This window comes from Monopterus albus, unplaced genomic scaffold (assembly GCF_001952655.1).
Source record: "Monopterus albus unplaced genomic scaffold, M_albus_1.0 scaffold29.1, whole genome shotgun sequence".
NCBI classification, from domain to species: Eukaryota; Metazoa; Chordata; class Actinopteri; order Synbranchiformes; family Synbranchidae; genus Monopterus; species Monopterus albus.
The window spans coordinates 4,540,325-4,559,987 of NW_018127909.1; the positions used below are offsets into that span (position 1 = coordinate 4,540,325).

Below are 19,663 nucleotides of genomic sequence, written 5' to 3' on the forward strand. Positions count from 1 at the left end.
ATCAGACACACAAACATAAAGAGAAGATATTTTAATTTTGTTTTCAGAGGATACAAAAGGAAAACAGTTCTTAAACAGCTGGTGTTTCACTTGGTCCCTGGATCAAGGAGCTACTTGCATTTGGTTAAGACAAAGTGGACCTGCTCAGAGTAGAAGCTGCTATACATCAAGTGACCATGATTAGATCATTACACCTGTGCAAATATAATAAGAGAGACTTCAGTGTATCTGATCAGGTAAAATAAAATGCAAAGCAATGAATAAGCTTATTTCATGTAATGTAAGGACATTCTTTGTGTACATGTAGTCTATATTTTGGAATGTACTGTTTCACTTTGTTCCCCTGAGTGTCTGACCAGCAGAGAGGAGATTCACATTAACCTTGTTTCACACCGATAAATATACCTTTTTACCCAAACTCCTCTGGGAGACTAGCGCTGTCCAATCAAAATGAAACAGGATGTTTAACTCAAGGTAGAGAATACATTATTCCACCAGCATTGATATGAAGTAGTTAGGGCATTAAAATGCACCAAAAAAAAATCTTATCCCAACTTGTGTTTGGCTGGTGTGTTTAGCTACTGAGACCAGTCACACACACACAATATGTGAGTGAGTAATGACAATGTCCTCTCCTGGTGATCTAGCATTCTCCTGTGCTACCTTCTCTATCAAAGCTACTCTCAATTACTATATAATTATGAAGTATGCTGTATACATTAGGGATACACAGTATTATTGCACATTAAAATAGAGGGGAATGTACTATTCAGGACTCAGAAGAAGAGTGATGCATGTGTATGGCTCACTTTTAAATTCTCTAACAAAAGAGGGACCCCTGCCATTTTGAGAACTGTCCATCTTCAAATGAACTCCAGCCCTTCATACTTCACATCCCCAATCTTTGTCTCAGGCATCAGTACCCGACCGTCAAGTGTAAATGCAATGATGTAGGTGGCAATCCTGCCTGCATCCTCCTCTGACTTCAGGGCCAGAATAATCTGATCGTCCGTGTCCGGAACAAATTTAAACGAGGAGAAGCCATGGGTGGGGCTGAATGGTCCAACACGCTGCAGTGTTACGTAGCTGAAGTCTGCGGGGCAGGAAAGGAGGAGGTTGGTGGCACGTTGCTCGTCTGCTGTCTCTTCGTAGTGCTCGTGACTGGCACGGCGAGGCAGGAAGAACCAGCGCTGGAGACGCTTGCTCCATGCAGCAGATTCATGGATAAGGTAGCCTACAGAAGTGAGCAGTAACAAAATGAGTATTATATACTACTACTACAGTTTAGCTGTAAACGGTGCCCTCTGACTGTCCAGTTCTCAAAAGCTTTACTGGCAGCAGCTGTTCCTGTCTTGAGTTTTGTATTTTAGGCCACATGCAAGCCACCCTACTATATTACCGCTGGATGTTTGGGACCTGTAAGAAGCTTGTGGACTACTCAGAACAAAAATACTGTTTTCTTCTCTGAGTATATTTTCATTTAACAGTTTTTCTCCCACAAAGATGCCAGAATTGAAAACCAATCAGTAATAAAGAAAGAAACCCGTTTTTTCTTTTCCTGCATATACAACATTATATTTCAAAGAAAAATATGGTTTTAAAATACAATTAGCGCAACTGTAACAGAAATGTATACTTCTGGGTTTTTATTTACTTATTTTCAGATTTAAACTCCTCCTGACTTCTGAAACCTGAACTATGCCCTTCAGTTGAAAATAAGATGTGATTCCACTTCAGAGTTTATTTCGTATGTGAGCAAGACTAAAAAGAGGAGAGGAAAAATGTTTTCTAGCACCTGGTGGCTGGATCCCTGCTGCCCTCCGTAGGGCAGTGTAGTATGGCACCCAGTTCTCATGCTCCACGTCACCATGGTAGCCAACAACTTTCACCCACTCTGGGTTGTTGTTGACGACTTCTCCAGAGGTTGTGGTCCACTCCTTCCCCAGGCCGCCAACATACAGGTGCTCATCCTTCACTGTGAGCCACTCAGCCTTGAACCCTGCACACAAGAAGAGAAGACACTGTATGAATCTCTTAAAATGAGTAATTTTTCCCAAAGTCCCCAAGTTGCTCTCACTTAAGCTTCTGAGAATTGTGGTGGTCTTTTTTTTTGTGAAGATTGACCTTTGGAGACAGAGCCATCACCGTCAGGTAAGATAACCCAGGGTATAGCCTGGTTGCCTTCGATCCTGTACACCACGCCTGTACGGTCATCCACGCTGTACAAGTGACCATTGAAGGCCACCAGCTCTGACAGCTCCATACCTGCAGCCAAGATTGAGATAACCCACACTGATTTAACAACATTCACATAGTGGAGACTGTAAAAAGCAACAGATGAGTGTGTCCCTGTACCTCGTCCTTTTTCAGCAAGATGACTCTCCAGAGTGACTACCTCAGTATCCCACTCAACCTCCAATCTGTCACTGCTCTCTGAAACAGTCAGGTAACCTCTTTTCATGTAGCTGAACCAAGTCTGTTCCTTAGCACTACGTGACGCTGTGTCCAGGTCTGCAATCACACCTATACGGTAGCGAACGCTGTTCTTTGTCTTCTCTGGTGGACTTAACGGGTATGTGTCATTGTAAGGCTTTTCCTTTTTCTGACGATGAGCAAGGTTTTGTGCAGTTTGCCTGTAATTGTCATCCCCACCATTGCTGTGCATTTGTAAATTATGACCCCGGCTGCGGTAGTAACCTTTGGTAGGAGCATCCCCATTTCCTACTGTCCGGTGCAAATATAACAAGAGCACTAAAGCCAACAGGGTTGTCACTGTGATCGCTCTCCATTTTGGGTGAAAACGCGAGTCTGAGGTGACGCCTTGTTTCATGGAGATCAAGGCCAGGAAGAGGCCTCGGACTACACCGCCAAACAAGGTCATGGAAGCATCTTCTTCATCATCACTGTCAGGCCTAGACTGGAGGTGATGACTACCACAGCCTGGGATGGAGCAAAACAAAGAGAAGCAGATCAGGAGAGAGGAACAGTTGAGGATATGGTGCAACAAACATTGTGAAGCTGACACACTGTGAAAACTGACAGAGAAAAGAACAAACTCTTAATACAGCAGATTTACCTTTCATTCACATGCTGAGTGAGGCTTTCATAACACCTTAAAATATCAATATACATCACTAGAGCATGTGTTTAGGTATTCACTGTCTAGTTAATGTAATTGTATGGTACCGTATAGAATGAACTGGAATTGTTTTCAGCTGACAGAACACATATGTAACCGTTGTGTATTACTAATTTCAACACAACCAGAGAAAATAATAGCTGGAGGAGATAAAAGAATGAATATGGGGGAAGGCGACAACATGTTGGGAAAATAGGCCCTTTGTTCCTTTTGGTCTTTGTTCACAACAGAGCTTTGTTGTGTTGTTCTAGCATAGCATCTATTATGCACACTGAGTAGGTAGCTGGCACGTCCTGCTTCCCCAGCACGAAAAGCCTGTAATTAACCTTGTCAAAGTATTTTGTCCTGCTGAGAACTAAAGAGATCTGTTTGGAAACTGAATAGCACCAGTGCTGTGTGGGAAACACAGCCAATTCTAGTTTCTTCTAGTGATTTTCATGTTGTCACTTGAGCCAAAGCGCTTTGCATCAGACATGTGAGAGCAGGCCTGAAATAAAGACCACCTCCACTTATATGACAAAACCTAAGACATTTGTGTAAAAAAAATAAACTCCAACCTTGATGGAAAAAGAGGTCACACAGAACTTGCTAGGTTTTTAATGAGTGTGATTATTGTTTAGGTCATCGCCTACCAACTACACTGATCACGTGACAAGATGCGTAAGGATCTTGCTGGCTTATCACCTCTGCTAAACAAACCTGTGGACTCAACAAAATGCACTGGGTAAAATGAAAAACGCAGTCATCAAGTTAAAAACAAAGCAGTTTTTCAGAATTATTTAGACATAATTTGAAGATAGAGCACAAAATTTGCCCGATGTACATGTCATCTACTCCTGTAATCCTGCTGTGTGACAGTATCTACTCAGCTGTGGTCTTCTGTTTGTACTACACTCAGACAGTCATGTAATGAACAAGTTACACAAAGCTTTAAGCCAGGAATACCAGAAGTCAAAAGTGTGCTAACAATATGCAGAAATTCACAAACTGAACTCACATTTAAATTTATGTTGGTGAGTTTTTCCTCGTTCAGATCCACATGGAGTTGGTCATAATGAGCTGATGTCTTAGACTGAACTAAAAATGGGGTCTTCACTCCATTTTAGGTTTCACAAACAGGTAACAGGGCTGCCGGGACCTGCCAACAGCCATCCGGCCTGCTGAAATATGAGAAGTGTGCTTGTTTTTACGCTAAGGTGATCCTCAACCTTTCTGTTGTCAAGGGCAACCAATGGGTACAGTGAATAAGTTTCACAGCAGCATAGGTGAGCTCCCTCAGCCCACTTGTACTAAGTCACATAATGCATAAGTGTTCATTAATACCTGTCCAATGATAGAAATTTACAACTTTCAAAACATGTCACATCTTCCCTTTAATAGTTCAATCAAAAACCCAGAACACTTATGTTTAAAAGAACTTCCACCCACAGTAGCACAAGCAATTATGCCTTGATGCAAATATGTGATATTGGGCTACGCAAATAAAAACTGTACTTGACTCAAGTACACGATGCTCCTAGAAATGACAAATGATTGTAGCATAACATTATAGAAAATGCAGCTTCACAGTGAATGGATCCAGATCAGTGGAGAACAATGCAACTGAATATACACACAGATAAATCACCACCCAAAATAACTGACACAGCACTCCTCACTTAACATGCTCTTTATCACACAGGCACATGAAACTGGCAAACTCTTGACCAAGAAATAATGCCCTTATTGTCACTACAGCCCAGATTTCCCATCCCCACGCTGCACAGACCCAAACACCCTCACTGTATGCTGTACCAAAAATTCAGTTATTCACCTCGCCTTTGCCTCTTCTCCCCTGAACACGCTGTAACCATCGTACTGTTCTCCTTTGCAAGCATCTCATAATAAACTCCACATCCTTCTGCCCTCCGTCTCACACAAGCAAGTGATCTTTATCTCACCAAGTCCCCTCCTTTCCTCTCCAGCACATTATATCAAGTTTCTCCACCTTTGTTCTAGAGCTAAGAAAAAAGAACAGATTGGGCGTCGAAACCAAACCTTTCATAAAAAGTTCGATGAATTAAGTAGAAAGAGGAAGGCATAGTTAGAAAAGACAGATCAGAGAGCACCCGAAACCTTGAACATGTTTTAAAACCAGCCTTGTTGTGCTTTCGATGAGGGACAAACTAAACTTTCAGTGTTGTTGGATGTGTCTGCATTAAGTTTCATGCTCACTGTCCTTTAAGGTCAAAACATGGGCAGCATCAGCAACTCCCGGATGTGTGTGTATGTGATGCTGCTTAGAGGTTTATTGTGCACTCTGTCTTAGCACAAGCACGATTCCAAAATAAGTAAATAACTTAATAAACAAATTATTTCAAATTATTTCCTGTTTTGATTTATTAATAAAATGTACTAGTTAACTACCAATATTTGAAAGTTACAGCATCATAAAAGTAAAATGTTGCTTGCTTTGCCCCACTCTGATATAATCAATTAATTTGACTCAAAAGGCAATTTTCATTGTTACTTACTGGTTTTCTCTGAAACGTTCAACCACATGTCATGGTCTCCTTCGCTGCATGGAGCTGTCAGAGATAGAGATACCTCAGTCAGGAGTGAACCGTGCACTCTCTATTTACTTATCATATACGTCTGTGTTATTTACCACATATATAGAGCTTTGACAAAGATTACAGTTTAGTTTCTTTTAAATTACATTTATATGTACTTTATTCTACACATATGTATGGCTGAACATGGAAATGTGTGTCTTCTGCTGGTTTAGCCTGACCTTCATTCACATGTATAAAACATTCAAAGTCTTAATAAAGTCAATCCAAAAAAACAAACAAACAAAAACAAAAAACAAGTTTTACCATTAATGTTACTTCCATTTGACTGTAAAGGAAGCACACTATCTACCTACCTTTTTGTGTAATCACTTACACTACCATAACATTGTGTAGCTAATTACGTAATCACTTACCTCAAGCTTGACCATTAGCGTCACAGCGGGTTTGAGACCTTTTTATTACTCTACAGTGAGATGACTAAACAACGAAAACATGCTGTAGTCCTTGTCCTCATCATGCCCGGGCTACAGACACTTCTGGCTTGATAGTTCAATGGGGTATCGTTAATTTAACGCTACATCTCAGCCACCCTCCCTACCTGGGTCCGCAGACACGTCAGAAAAGCAGACGGTAACATAACAGCTAAACTAATATTAGCTAAACCTCAAAACCGTTTTCGTCACATGAAAGCAACAGACATCCCGATTTTCATGTAAAAAATGTTAGCCCCGAAGCTAGTTAACACCAGCTTATTAACAACAGAGCCTGCTAACAATAATCGTTGCCTGGTTCCGTTAACTTTAGTACTACCCAGAGCCGTACCAACAAGCTTTGACACTGGGCTGGAGTCAGAGTCTATTTAGTCATCATTTCGTGACTTGTGCAACTTCAGGGCTTACCTGGTGCAGAGAATCCCCCAATCTCCGTTGGCCATCTCCGAAGGTCTACGTGTCTGGCTTCTCAGTGAGAAAGTCCTCGTCTCGAGAAGTAACTCGATATCGTAACGGTCACGTCCTCGCGGACGGGGAGAAGACATCTTCTTCCTCGTTGTTTAACTGCAGTTGATATCCTAATGTTGCATTACTGCCCCCTACTGGATTTATCAGTTACCAAAATTCACTTCCAGCCAGTTGTTTTCGGTAAATTAAACAGCAACTTTCTGTTCTCCACCATTATCTAAGTTCCCATCAGGTCTTTCACATTGGACATCTCTCGCCCTACTCTTTGCAGTTCTCTCCACTTCACATTTCCTACACCAAAACAAAACGGTCTCCTTTTCCTGCCATTGACTACAGTGACCAGTTGGATGTTTCCTGATGATAAATAAAGAGCTGAGGCAGAAACTGGTGCGGATATCTAAAATATAACACAACAGTTCTCTATAATTGATACTGAATTATTAGTCACTACAAATTCACAAAATGGGATTTTTATTTTCAGGGGTGTTGTTTTTCTTCTCTGAGAACTGAAACCTCTAACCACGGACAAATTCACATTTTTTGATGGTTCCAGGGTGAAGTTACAGAATGCACCGTTGGACCCCTACTATCCACCTCAGTTACTCTTTTGTGATTCCTGGCTTTGTTTTATTTGTACGAGCAGACAAACCTTGAGTTAAAAAAATTAGTTCTTTAATGTAGCATCATTGAGTACTGATTTTGTGTCCCTATTCCATACATATTTGTTAGATACTGTGTTTCCACAGCATAACCTTTTGTTGAGACATTACTGTATATTTATACACAGTGCTGTGCCAATGTTGTTTATTTTCTGACAGCAGCAACCACAGTAAACAAAGCTCATTTTAATCAATGAAACTGTAAACTAGACAGTCAAAACAATCCACGTTATGGTTGATCAACCAAAGGGGATAGAAAATGTACATTTGCCATTATACAAATTTGACCTAATGCATATTCTATTAGAATCGATTCATGATGACTTTGTTCAGAGCTGTGTGTCGATATACAGTAGAAGTATACTGATATTGGATGATCAGTCAAAGACCAACGCCTCAGCTCTTCCCCATCACCTTCAAGAGAAGCTACAGAGAAAGGAATACATTTTCATTTCTTCCCTGTTATCAGCACAACTGCAGCTTGTACATCAATACTGAATATTACTATCATAAAGCTATTGGTCAAAAAAAGAAAGAGGTTACAGCATTGCTTTTCATGATGACTTGAATTTTCAATTATTTGGGTTTTGTGTGCATGTGTACCTTTGTCACGTGAGACTCTCCATCTACCAGTTGCTCAATGATACTGAAGTGATCTGTGTTCAGCACAACCTCCATGGTCACATTCAGTCCTGATGCTTCCAAAGCCTTAAAAGGCAAAGAAATAGAGGTATGCCACAAAGAGGTGAGGGAGCAGCCACACACATACATACATATATATACACATACATATACACACACACACACACACACACACACAACCATTTAAAGGTGCTAACTTGATGTGTCTCAGTATTATGTGATTATAAATCAAACACTGTCTGGTTGTTTCTCTTTGATTAAGACTTGGTGAGTAACAACCAGTGATCTCTATGGTTTTATCAGAATGTTCCATAAAAAAAAAAATCTAATATCTTCAAAAAGAGAAATTAGGAATGGCAACTACACTGTGTTTATAACAGACAAATTCACACTCAATTCATAGCAACACTGACTTTGTAATATTCTTCTGACTGCTTGTGGGACTCTGGCGATTCATTCTCAGCAACAGCCACTACAATATGGCAGGGGGGGGGGGGGGGGAGCTGGAGGAGGAGAGTTTGAGCTGAGGGACCAGCTTGCTGGGACTGTTTCTCACTGCCACCTCCCTGCCAACAGGAGACAGCCAGGAGACAGAGGTGTCAGGCACTGACCAGCACGACTGACCAGCAGAAGAGAAACACATGCACACACACACACACACACAAAAGGACATTTACAACCACAGCTTCTCCTTCACAACATAATGCTTTCTATGTCACAGTCACTGGCATTTACAGGCATACACTGTCAAATGGTTTCCTACAGGGTTTCTCAGCCTCATCTGGTCTCAAATAAACACATTTGTACATAATGTGACTCCATGTGAAGTCAAGGATGACAACCTCTGGATGTTGTGACAGTCTGATTATTATAAACAATACAATATTTTATCAGATCAGTAATCACATTATGTTCTTACAAGACTCTGTCAGGCAGTTAAAAACTAGCATCAATGATAGAAATCAGTGCAGCAGAACCAGATACCATCTCTCCATACATTCTCCTTCCTTGCCAGAACCTGGCACCTACATTACCCACAATGCAACTTGTCTACAGACAGTTCAGTCTGAGATTTGGGTCCATTATAGTCATAGCAGCTAACAAGAGAGCTCATTTTTTTTCCTAACTCCAACCCCACAGCTTTTTGTCATTGTCAAACTTGTAGACTTCATCCCCAGCCAGCGCTATCTCAAGTGATACTATTTATCAGATCCCCATGGAACCACAAAATGCTTTATCTAACTTTTTCATGTATGCAGTTTTACCCTACAAGACCTGTAAACACACAGTTTTGTACTGATAATTGTTGTCACATAGCTACTGCGGTCCTGCAGTGTTACTACAACCATTTACATAGACCCTATTAAGTCTCTTTCAGCTGATTTCTTGCCAGGTTAACTGCTTTTAATTACTATCAAATGGCTGTAACAATTAGATCAATATATCTAATCACATTAAAGGTTGCCATCTACATACTCTGTCATCTTCAAAGGCTCATTGACATAAGTGGACACGATGGGCAGGATGTCATAAATGCCACTGACAAGAAAAGCACCTGGAAGACAATTGGGGAAACAATTAAAAAACAAAATTACTGCTATGCAGCATTTGTTTCCCAGTGTTATTTCCCAGTATCTTTGCTTCTTCTTCAGTATAATGTCAGTGAATCATGAAGCCAAGCTCTCTGTGTACTGCTCATTCTGTTCCACCTGATAGACCTCACCTTTGATCTGGGGGGTGACGCTGTACTGCGACCAGTCAGTGGAGAGGATCATTGCAGCCAGGTGAGCTCCAGCAGAGTGGCCACACAGGTACAAACCACTGAAGGAAAGAGTTAAAAACACAGACATGCAGTGGATTTATAATAAAAATTGTGATGTTTTAACTCCTCAAACTGGGTGAGAATAACAGGGCGAAAAACAACCATCTGTACCTGATGTGAGAATACTGCTCAACAACAGACACAACACTCCTGCGCACTTGCGACACCATCAGGTCCATGTTACCTGAAAAATGCGTGAAAGGCCACAGGCAGATAGGGCCAACATTTCCAGGAAATCTTCTTCAAACTGAAACAGCTTTTTCATCAATGAAAATGCGTTACCTTTGGGGGCGATGTCATAGTCAACAGCAACCACCACTACACCTTTATCTACAAGCGGAACAGCCAGGAATCCAGACTGGTCCTTACTATAGGAACACAACGCATCAGCATGAAAAACACAAAGATCTACAGTATGTTACAGTTCAGAAGCCACTGAGAGCTTTGCACTTTACCTGAGAAACTGCCAGTAGCCTCCATGTATGAAAATAACAAGGGAGACATCTGAAACAGAGGGCATGATGCCTGTTAACATGGAACATGACAGCGGGGTGGGGTTTAGGTGTCATGGCGGTCACCCATGTCAGTACCTAAAGAGCTGGTGCTGGGTATGTAGACATCCAGTTTCTCTCCATCTCCCTCCCCATATGGCACGTTGAGTAAAGTCTGAGCTAGACGACGGGCTCGCTCCGTACCTGCACAACACACGGCATCAAAACATGACATCGGAAGATAGTTAATCCCTGTATACTCTGGCTGATATCTCTTGTAATATTTCTGGTGGCATTATGTCACTGTGGGCAATGTTGAGCAATACTGGATTTTAGCATGATATAGTGTTTTTGTTTGTTGGGTATTTAAATCACTGGACTAGGCAGTAAAGGACATTCCCATGTAACATTTTATTATAAACAGTTATCTCATGAGATGGCATGGGGGCCCTGAGATAAGGCTGTGGCCATGAATGGCAGCATGCCCGATTCAAGTCATCTCTCTCTACCCTCACTTCTTTTCTACCCTGCTGCTGACTCTCTAATAAAGGCATCAAATGCCCTCAAAATAAATAAGAATCGATTGATGTCACCTGTACCATGATTAACAATTTTGCTATAACTGACAAAAAAACAAACAAATTATGCCACTGTGAAGGGTTTGTGCAAAAATATACCAATCATGGTATATTTCAGTTTTTCTTGTCCAGAAACATATATACCCCTGTGAAAGGTGTGTGCAAAAATATACCAATCATGGCATTTTTTCTTGTCCAGAAACATATATACCCTCTATAGTTCTGGCTACAAAAACAGTGTCTTCACCAGGTTCAACATATGTCCTAAATATGCCCATGTGTCTTTATGTAGAATATGCACAGGTGTAGGATCTTGCAACCTATTTAAGTAGCATGTGTTTTATTGTGAAAATGTTCACACCCCGCAACAAAACTCACAAACTGCAATGTGTAATCTGTATAGCCTTAACATCGAACACTAAACCAAACAGATTCAGTCGGTCCAAATTGTGGGTGATATAGAATAATGTCTGTATTTTTTCTCTGCCAGAATGTGTTTATACAGTGAGATACTTTTGTCATGACACCTGTGCTCCTACGGCGCTGCTTCCCTGTCTGTTCGCCACAACCGGATTTCTGTGTATTGTCCCTTAAAAGCGTCCAGCTTCAAAACACACCGACCTTCAGTTAAAACCTTCACATGAGCTTTGATCACGTCGTCTGCAGACATCCTGTGCGACCACCGGCTGGGCGAATACTGCCTCTCAAGCTCCTGTCAAACAGAGAAACTCCTGTGAGCTGGGCGGCCATGAAAGACGACACAGCCAACACCACCACCACCACCAGCTGTGGCAAACAGCGCCCCCCTCTGGTAATATGAACCCTCTGCTTCGGTGGCACTGCTTTAGGCTACTGTCCACGACTGAGGTTGGGTTTCCAATTCGACAATTAAGGAAGGGTAAAGTTAAGAAAGCTTAAGTTACAGTATAAGCAAAAATTTCTCGGTGAATCTGCACCCATTAATGTTGTGAAAGGCTATTAGACTTTTAGAAAAACCCTTAATACTTGATGATTGTAATAAATGGTCTTATACTTGTATAGCCTTTCTATGCTTTTTACAGCACACTCAAAGCGCGTTCACATTATTCGGCCATTCACCCATTCGCACTCCCAAGCACTCACGCATTCACACACCGGTGACATCACCGGGAGCAACTGGGGGTTCAGTGTCTTGCTCAAGGACACCTCGACATGTTGACTGGACAAGCCGGGAATCGAACCGCTAATCCTCCGGTTAGGAAAGTCAAGTCAAAGTGTTTATTATGCACAGTACGGAAAGGTGTTTCCCTGTCAGGTTTGCCCGGCTACATCTGCCTCACTCACCTCCCTCACTGTTGTTTCTCGTCATCGGCCCCTGATTTCACCACCTGGCACACCTGCTCCACATCCCGTTATTGTCACCAGCTGCACCTCATTAGTTCGACTCCTACTTAGGCCCTGCTCACATGTCACTCCCTTGCCAGTTCAATCTTGTTCTCAGGCCCTCGCCGTCGTTATTTTTGTATTTGACCGTTTTTCAGTTCTTCTTTCTCCTAGCTCCAGCCGCTTCAATTTTGGATTCCCCGTTGTCATACGCCTCTATGTTGTCATCTCCCTCCACGGACTACACCTCTGGACCTTGGCTCTACGCTACCCTTCCAGTCTCCACCATTCAGGTGCACAGTCACTAGTACCCATCTGTACAAACTCCTGTCCTTTCTTCTCATCAGTAACCTCCATCTCCGCAGCTCAGGAGTGACCCCCGCTGATGCAGCCCGGCCCACCTCATCCATCTCACCCCTGACTGTTTCTCCTCTGTTGATTGACACCCGGTCTACTCACACCTTCTACGCCTGCCTGTTTTCTTGTCTTCACTACACTATAAATAATAAAACACTGCTTGCACTAAAGTCAGCTACCTGGGTCCGTCTAACCTTTTGCTCACTCTCCATGTTCGAGCAGACTTAACATTCCCTGTACAACAAAATTCTTATTTTGCCGTCCACATGAATGCCACACAATACAAATGAAATAAAGTAGATAAGTAACACAAAAGCTAAGGCACCAAATGAAGAGATATAATAAGAGAATGCGTGCTACATGGGACCTGAATGTGCAAACTGAGAATGTAAACAGTACAGGTGGACAGTATGTCATTACACTTTGATTGCCTTTGTTGCCTTTATAAAACTTTTATGTTAAGACTAAGTGTTCCTTCTGGCTTTTGACTCCTTATCCGACTCCAAAGGAGACCTGCACAAGAATTCCTATATGCCTAGACTGTCTATTTATGCATAAATGGCAAATAAAAATCTTGAATGATGTATTTCCTGGTAATAAGACAATTTTACTGTTTTCCCCTCATGTAGACCAAATCAGACTTAATCTAGATCCAAAACCACTATACTTAGTCAAATCTGTACTAGACTGGATTTATCAAGGGGAGTTAACCAGTCAGAGGGGAGTAAAACGACGGTACAGGAGAATGCAGCGGCTACTTCATGTCCTCCTGAATTTGGCACAAACAGTATTTATCTGTTTTTATGAACATTATCTATTCTTTATCTTTGTTATATTTACTATTTATTTTCTTGCTGGAATACCTGTAATAACAGAATTTCATTTCACTATGTACCTTGTTGGCCTATATATGGCTGAAATGACAAAGGCTGAGTTGAGTTGAACTGAGTATAAAGAGTCTTTAAGTGTTAGGTTACCATTGTTTTAAGAATGTTGAACAAATGTTCCTGTACCCCTCAAAAAAACATTATAAGAACCTTATCAAAACCTTCCCAATAAAAATATAGGGAAATGGTTTGATAACATTCGGTCAGAAAAACATTATGTACAAACATAATAATAATATCCAAAAGAATGTTGTAGAAATGAAAAACTAAAAACCTTATGGTAACAATGGGTTAAAACATTCCAAGAACGTTTTTGTCAAAACATTCCAGGAACGTTGCCTTGAAACGTTCCTACACCCACAATATGAATGTTCTAGGAACTTTTAAAAAACTTGCCACTGAAAACATCACTGGAACGTTCTAAGATAACGTATTCCTAAACAAACATGAACGTAACTGGTGCGGAACAAAAAATTCTGGGAACAGCTGACCTGTATAAGTGAAAAGATAAGATAAGCCAATCGGGGTACACCCTGGACAGGTCGCTAATCCATCACAGGGCTAACACATAGAAATTCTGGGAACAGCTGACCTGTATAAGTGAAAAGATAAGATAGACCAATCGGGGTACACCCTGGACAGGTCGCTAATCCATCACAGGACTAACACATAGACGAACAACCACACACATGCACTCCTATGGGCAATTTAGAGACACCAATCAACCTAAGCTGCATGTCTTTGGACTGTGGGAGGAAGCCAGAGTACCCGGAGAGAACCCACGCAAGCACGGGGAGAACATGCAAACTCCACACAGAAAGGTCCCAGGTGGGGCCCGAACCCAGAACCTTCTCGCTGTGAGGCAACGGCGCTAACCACTCACTGAATCACTGGTCAATTACTGTGTTAGCCAACTGGAGCACTGTTTAACATCAAAGGGACTGGTTCACTAAACCACTGAATCTCATGAGATTTACAACTTTGGCGAAGAGAATCCACAGTTACTTTATCACCACCACCTGGCTGATGAAGCCAGGGGAAATAGGGTTCACTGGGACACCAAGGTTAGTAAACAGAGATTAGCTCTGAAGCCAATAAGAGGAGAAAACTTCAAAGGCAGAACCATTATGCACACAGGCAGAGTAGTTAGTTAGAAACAAAGGAAGAAGTGAGTGTCTATGCAGAAATTAAGGCAGTATAAGTATTCCTCCCCTTCCTAGGGTGATGTCCTCTATGAGTGGAGCAGAAAGGATGTAGGAGGACGGACGGACCGAAGTACCAACAACGGGAGAGCTAAGTCTAACCCACGGCTCCTACCCAACAGTTTTTGAGCAATCAGATAGTAGCACCTGTGCATACAAATATTGTATGCTGATAAGTTGAGAGTAGTCTTTTCTGTTTTTCCTAAACAGTGAAGATCCATGTGCACATGCTTATTTTGATATGTTAATGCATAATAAATTTCACACTGTGGAATATCCTTTTATTAGTCTTCTCTTCTCAAATAAAAGAACACGCCTCACACTAACAATGAATACTGGACACTTGGTTGTCTGCAGTTGCAGACACCCTGTCTGTGTAGGTTATTACAGGACAAAGCAGACCTTGTGAAAATGCTACACAGGCCAAGTGATCATCTCAAGTTGTAGGCCCCCTGTCTCTGCAAAATAGTATATGCAGAACTTGTAAAATGCTAAGTGGGCCTATGTGAAGATGCAAAACAGGCCATCTGGTTAATTAAAGATGAGGACATCCACAAAGTTCTAGCAGACAGTTTCTACTCAGTAGTTCTTAACAATCATCAATACAGTTGTAATATATATAAGCAAGGAAAATAAAAGGTATAAAAAGTAACTAAAGCTTATAAAATTCTAATATTATACTCTGTAGGTTTCCCTTGACTTTTCCTTTAACTATGAAGCCACCATTGGAAAGCTAACTTCAGCGTCCTGTAAGTTCCTTTAATAGTTGTGAAAACAGGAACTATGAATGACATAGGGTTAAAACAAAAACAACACAATATAAGATCACAGTTTGGGATAATGTTAGTTAAATGGCTAGTTGATATAGCTAGTTAATCAATGCAGCAGAAAGAAAAGGGGAAATATCACTCAAACTCAGACTTACTTCTTTCTTCATTTCAGTCCAGTGCATTGTTTTATCTCACTAGGTGACTTATATCGCTGAAAGTCTGCAGACACATAAATCCAAGCAGCATGCGTTCAGCGGTGGTAACCTACTTTATATGGAGATAAAATCCAATATGGAGATAAAATCCACAAAACGTTAAACACGCATTTGTAACATTTTTGATAGGATTTTATCTCCATAACTTTAAGGACTGACCTTCGAAGTTCTGGGTGTCACCATCTATATGTATTTTGCAGGGAATTTCGCAACAGAACGTGTGACGCAAGACGATCTATGACGCCCTGCACGTGACGTATGGTTCAAAATGTCACGTGACTCTGCTCTCATTGGTGTGGTTGTGGCCGTAGCGGAGCGTTTGCTTGCGCGCCATATTCAATCATATCTAGGAAGTTAGCCTGTTGATACGGTTGTTTTAATTTAATTGTTTAACTTTCTTTTAATTATACCATCTTTAAATAAAAATGGACCATGTGGGCTTTTCAAGAGTTCTTCCAAATTCACCAAAGACAGTCCGGGGACAAATACAGGTTTGTTTCAGATTGATGTCGCGCTAACTTACTCTCTTAATTGTAACTAACTCCGAACCGTCAAAACTCTTGTTAGTGTAAATAAAGGAGACACAGTATTGGCAGACGTTAGATGCGTACGTATCTGAAAGGATGATATACTTGTAGTCACAGAGCTTTCCTTGTTTACGGACTTCCTCAGTCTGACGAACAACCCTGTACTGTTGTTTGCAGGTCATCTTTGGACCGATGTTTTCGGGCAAAAGGTGAGTTAATCACTAAAAAACTTAAGTTCATTGTAGCTAGCTTGTGACATTGATGTTCACTGTTTAAATCACTGTAAAACAACACCGATGTTACGGATTCCGCCCAGCTTCACCAACGTTATCCCGCCAAATCATGTATTGTTTCCCACCTCTCAGTAATAACATTTCTTTGGCTCTGGTATAAAGCGTAACGTTGCCTGTGCACGATTTACTGTTTCAGGCCCACTTCACACTGATTCAGCATATTATACCGAACAACATGTTAAACAGGGTTCATCACCACATGCTTAAAATATGCAGTACAGTAGTAAAATGCTGGTGTAACATTAGTGTGAGATGGGAACTGTCAGAAAACTGAAAACATCAACATTTGATTTTGTGCACAAAATGAATGTACGGATGGGCTTCAGTGATGTTTACCTAATGATTTTCATGTACATTACAGCACTGAGCTGATGAGAAGGGTGCGCCGTTTCCAGATAGCCCAGTACAACTGTTTGGTGATTAAATATGCCAAAGACACACGTTATTCGGACTCAGACATGGTTACACATGACAAGTAAGTCCCTGGTTTTCTCTTTGTTGGCCAAGTTGCTTTTATATACAGAAATATCCTTCTCTGTGTTGGAAACAACAGGACACATTAACACTTTGTTACCCTGCCCAGAGGTTGTTTTAATTTGTGCACAGCTGTGCATGGTCTGGGTCATAAAATCATGAATATAAATAAGAACATTGATTAATTGTCTGAAAAGTAGACTTTAATCTTAATTTAAAGAAATCAGGAATTGCATAGTTTTCTCATGAATATGGGCCATTACTTTACAGTATGTCTATCACCAGTTTGATGGAAGCTGACCTCTAGTGGTGAGGTTCCTCAGTAGGTGTTGAGTTTCCTGTTAGCTATTATTATGGTGGACTTGGAGTAAAGCCGGAAGCAATTTGGAAGGTTTTTATTAGGTAAAATCTAAACAGTGTTACAATGCATTGCACATTTCCTCTTTGAAAAGTTTCTCTCTATCTTGTTCATCCTTTAGAAACACAATGGAAGCTATACCAGCAGCTTGTCTGGAACATGTGAGGCCTCTGGCGCTGCAGGCCTGTGTCATTGGAATTGATGAAGGACAGTTTGTAAGTGTGTATATATATCCTGTATAAGTTCCTTTTTCTTTGGGACAAGTGAGTGTTCACTTCACAGAGAACAAGATGTCCTACTCACTACACTAGTGAAGGGTATTGATTTAGAGGAACCATGTGTGCCATAAGTTCAGGTCTGTCTTAACACAGTAGTGATTCAGGATTGAAATCAGGATTGCATGTTCCTATAGACAGGAGTGGCACAAGGATATCAACACTAAATCTTTGCTTCTTCTGTGATGTTGTAGTTTCGAGATGTGGTGGAGTTCTGTGAGGAGATGGCGAATTTAGGGAAGACGATCATTATAGCTGCGTTAGATGCTACCTTCCAGAGAAAGGTATGTCTGTTTGTCGCAACATGTCACAGAGACACTGGCAAACACTCACAGTTCACACTAACAAACGGCCACTGTCTCGCTGCTGCAGGAAAGATAAAGCATCACTGTGGGTCTGGACACAACAAAATGTCCAAAACAAGGAACACATTTTTAAGGAGGGACTGAACAATCTGCATGAGCAGAACCATGACAGACATTATTGTTCCACAGTATAGTGTTTCCTCTGTCCTTGAAATGTAATTATACCTGACTGATTGCTCTTCTGCTGCCCTGTGCATTTTTGTAGCCATTTGGAAACATCCTGAGCATTGTCCCTCTGGCGGAGAGTGTAGTGAAGCTGAATGCCGTCTGCATGCAGTGTTACAAAGAAGCTGCCTACACCAAGAGGATCGGAACAGAGACAGAGGTGACAAACTGAAGAAGAGCCTGAATATGTTGAACATAAATGGCTTCACAACACTTTTTAAAGGGCGGTGATAACTGTACAAAAGTCTGTCACAGCCTGAAATTATTTCACAAAAAATCCAAAGTGATAGTGTGTGACTGTTCTTGATGATTTTTGGTTTTCACATTCAGAAAATCATTGGAATATCGTATCACACACCCATAAGTGTAGATTGCAGTGAATGAAACAAAGTCCCCTTTTCTTTTAAGATGTTTATAACCAGTCGGTGGGTTTTCTTTGCTGTAGGTGGAAGTGATCGGTGGAGCTGACAAGTACCAGGCAGTGTGCAGAAAGTGTTATGGAGGTCTGATGGTGGACAAAGAGAACAGTGCTCCCTTCAGGAAAGAATCTCCACAGCACATCCTCACAGGAAAACTTGCAGACTGTGGAGTTTCCAGGAAGCTTTTCTCCCACCTCCACTTCTGAACCCAAAAACTTGCTGCAGAAGTTCAGCAGAGTTGACAAATTCCCTTTTCCCTTTGTGTAAAGACGTGCTTCACAATGTATGGATTTAGACCACAGGATCATTTTAAGTTATTTCTCCAGAGATTTTTATTAAACCATTTGGGAAATTCTCCTTTGCTCATTTGCAAATTGTGAATGACTTTAACTTAGTACACTCTATGCTTTATAAGTAGTCCAATATCCACACATGCTACTAAGGACCAAAATAACATGGCTCCAGGGCTGCGCAGGGAGTTGGCAGGGTAGAGTGGTTAAGTATATCCTCCATACTAATTAAATCCAGTATATGAATGCAACAATGTCTCCAATAAGAGTGAACCTTCTGTAAATGGTTTTATTCCATAAATAAAAGGTTGCTGTTGTGCTTCTGATACCATCACATGAAATTACAAGAGATGTTGGCAAAAGGTCATCTGGTGACTTTACAACTCTGAGGAAAAAAAAAAACAACTTGCAAACAACAGAACAATCATGCTGTATGAGATCCGACTAGTTTCTTGTGCCTTTTTTTTTTATAAAACAATTAGACCATCATTTTAGTTACATCTGAAACATGGACTCTGAACAGATATCAATTTAACTAAATATCAACATAATCAGATTAAACACTTGGATGTCACTGAGGTGTTAAACTGATAATATTAGAGGGACACAAAGCGACAAAATAAACCGGTAGCCTCCAAAAGGACAGTTGTCCAGTTTGGTGTGTTAATCCGTCATCTGAAAAGGAATACTGTACATTACATGCAGCAGTCTGCAGTTTAAGAACCATATAAACATGTTCAGAAAACAAAATGTCACAATGATTTGGAGAAGTGTGAGGCTGCTGTATTCATAGGCTGAACAGGAAACACTTGCTGGTAATTAGTGAATACACTCAGTATGAACACATGCGCAGTGGACA

The 19,663-nt window shown here is 41.1% G+C and overlaps 3 protein-coding genes across 4 annotated transcripts; 1 reads left to right on the forward strand and 2 right to left on the reverse strand.

Moving 5' to 3' along the window:
- Positions 1–16: 16 nt before the first annotated feature.
- On the reverse strand, positions 17–6,565 carry cant1b (calcium activated nucleotidase 1b). 2 transcript variants are annotated; one of them, XM_020596028.1, is made up of 6 exons: positions 6,108–6,565; positions 5,653–5,706; positions 2,356–2,940; positions 2,125–2,265; positions 1,796–1,999; positions 17–1,234 (listed from the first exon to the last, which is right to left on the reverse strand). In XM_020596028.1, exons 2-6 carry the CDS (start codon positions 5,678–5,680, stop codon positions 864–866), a joined length of 1,329 nt encoding a protein of 442 aa, XP_020451684.1. In that variant the 5' UTR covers positions 5,681–5,706; positions 6,108–6,565; the 3' UTR covers positions 17–863. The 2 variants fall into 2 exon arrangements, with proteins under 2 accessions (XP_020451684.1, XP_020451683.1); XM_020596027.1 differs by lacking the exons at positions 5,653–5,706; positions 6,108–6,565 and adding an exon at positions 4,953–5,131.
- afmid (arylformamidase) lies at positions 2,352–15,680 on the reverse strand. The gene is given in 13 exon segments (XM_020596029.1): positions 2,352–2,433; positions 6,594–7,738; positions 7,916–8,020; positions 8,368–8,439; positions 8,442–8,520; positions 9,431–9,509; positions 9,678–9,775; positions 9,888–9,960; positions 10,059–10,144; positions 10,232–10,280; positions 10,367–10,471; positions 11,467–11,557; positions 15,579–15,680. Coding segments are annotated over 12 exon segments (894 nt in total). The 5' UTR covers positions 15,606–15,680; the 3' UTR covers positions 2,352–2,433; positions 6,594–7,708.
- Positions 15,681–15,917: 237 nt separating this feature from the next.
- tk1 (thymidine kinase 1, soluble) lies at positions 15,918–18,876 on the forward strand. The gene is made up of 7 exons (XM_020596031.1): positions 15,918–16,129; positions 16,343–16,374; positions 16,820–16,933; positions 17,412–17,505; positions 17,760–17,849; positions 18,136–18,255; positions 18,541–18,876. The coding sequence occupies exons 1-7, from the start codon at positions 16,064–16,066 to the stop codon at positions 18,718–18,720; spliced, it is 696 nt and encodes a 231-aa protein (XP_020451687.1). The 5' UTR covers positions 15,918–16,063; the 3' UTR covers positions 18,721–18,876.
- The last annotated feature ends 787 nt before the right edge of the window (positions 18,877–19,663 follow it).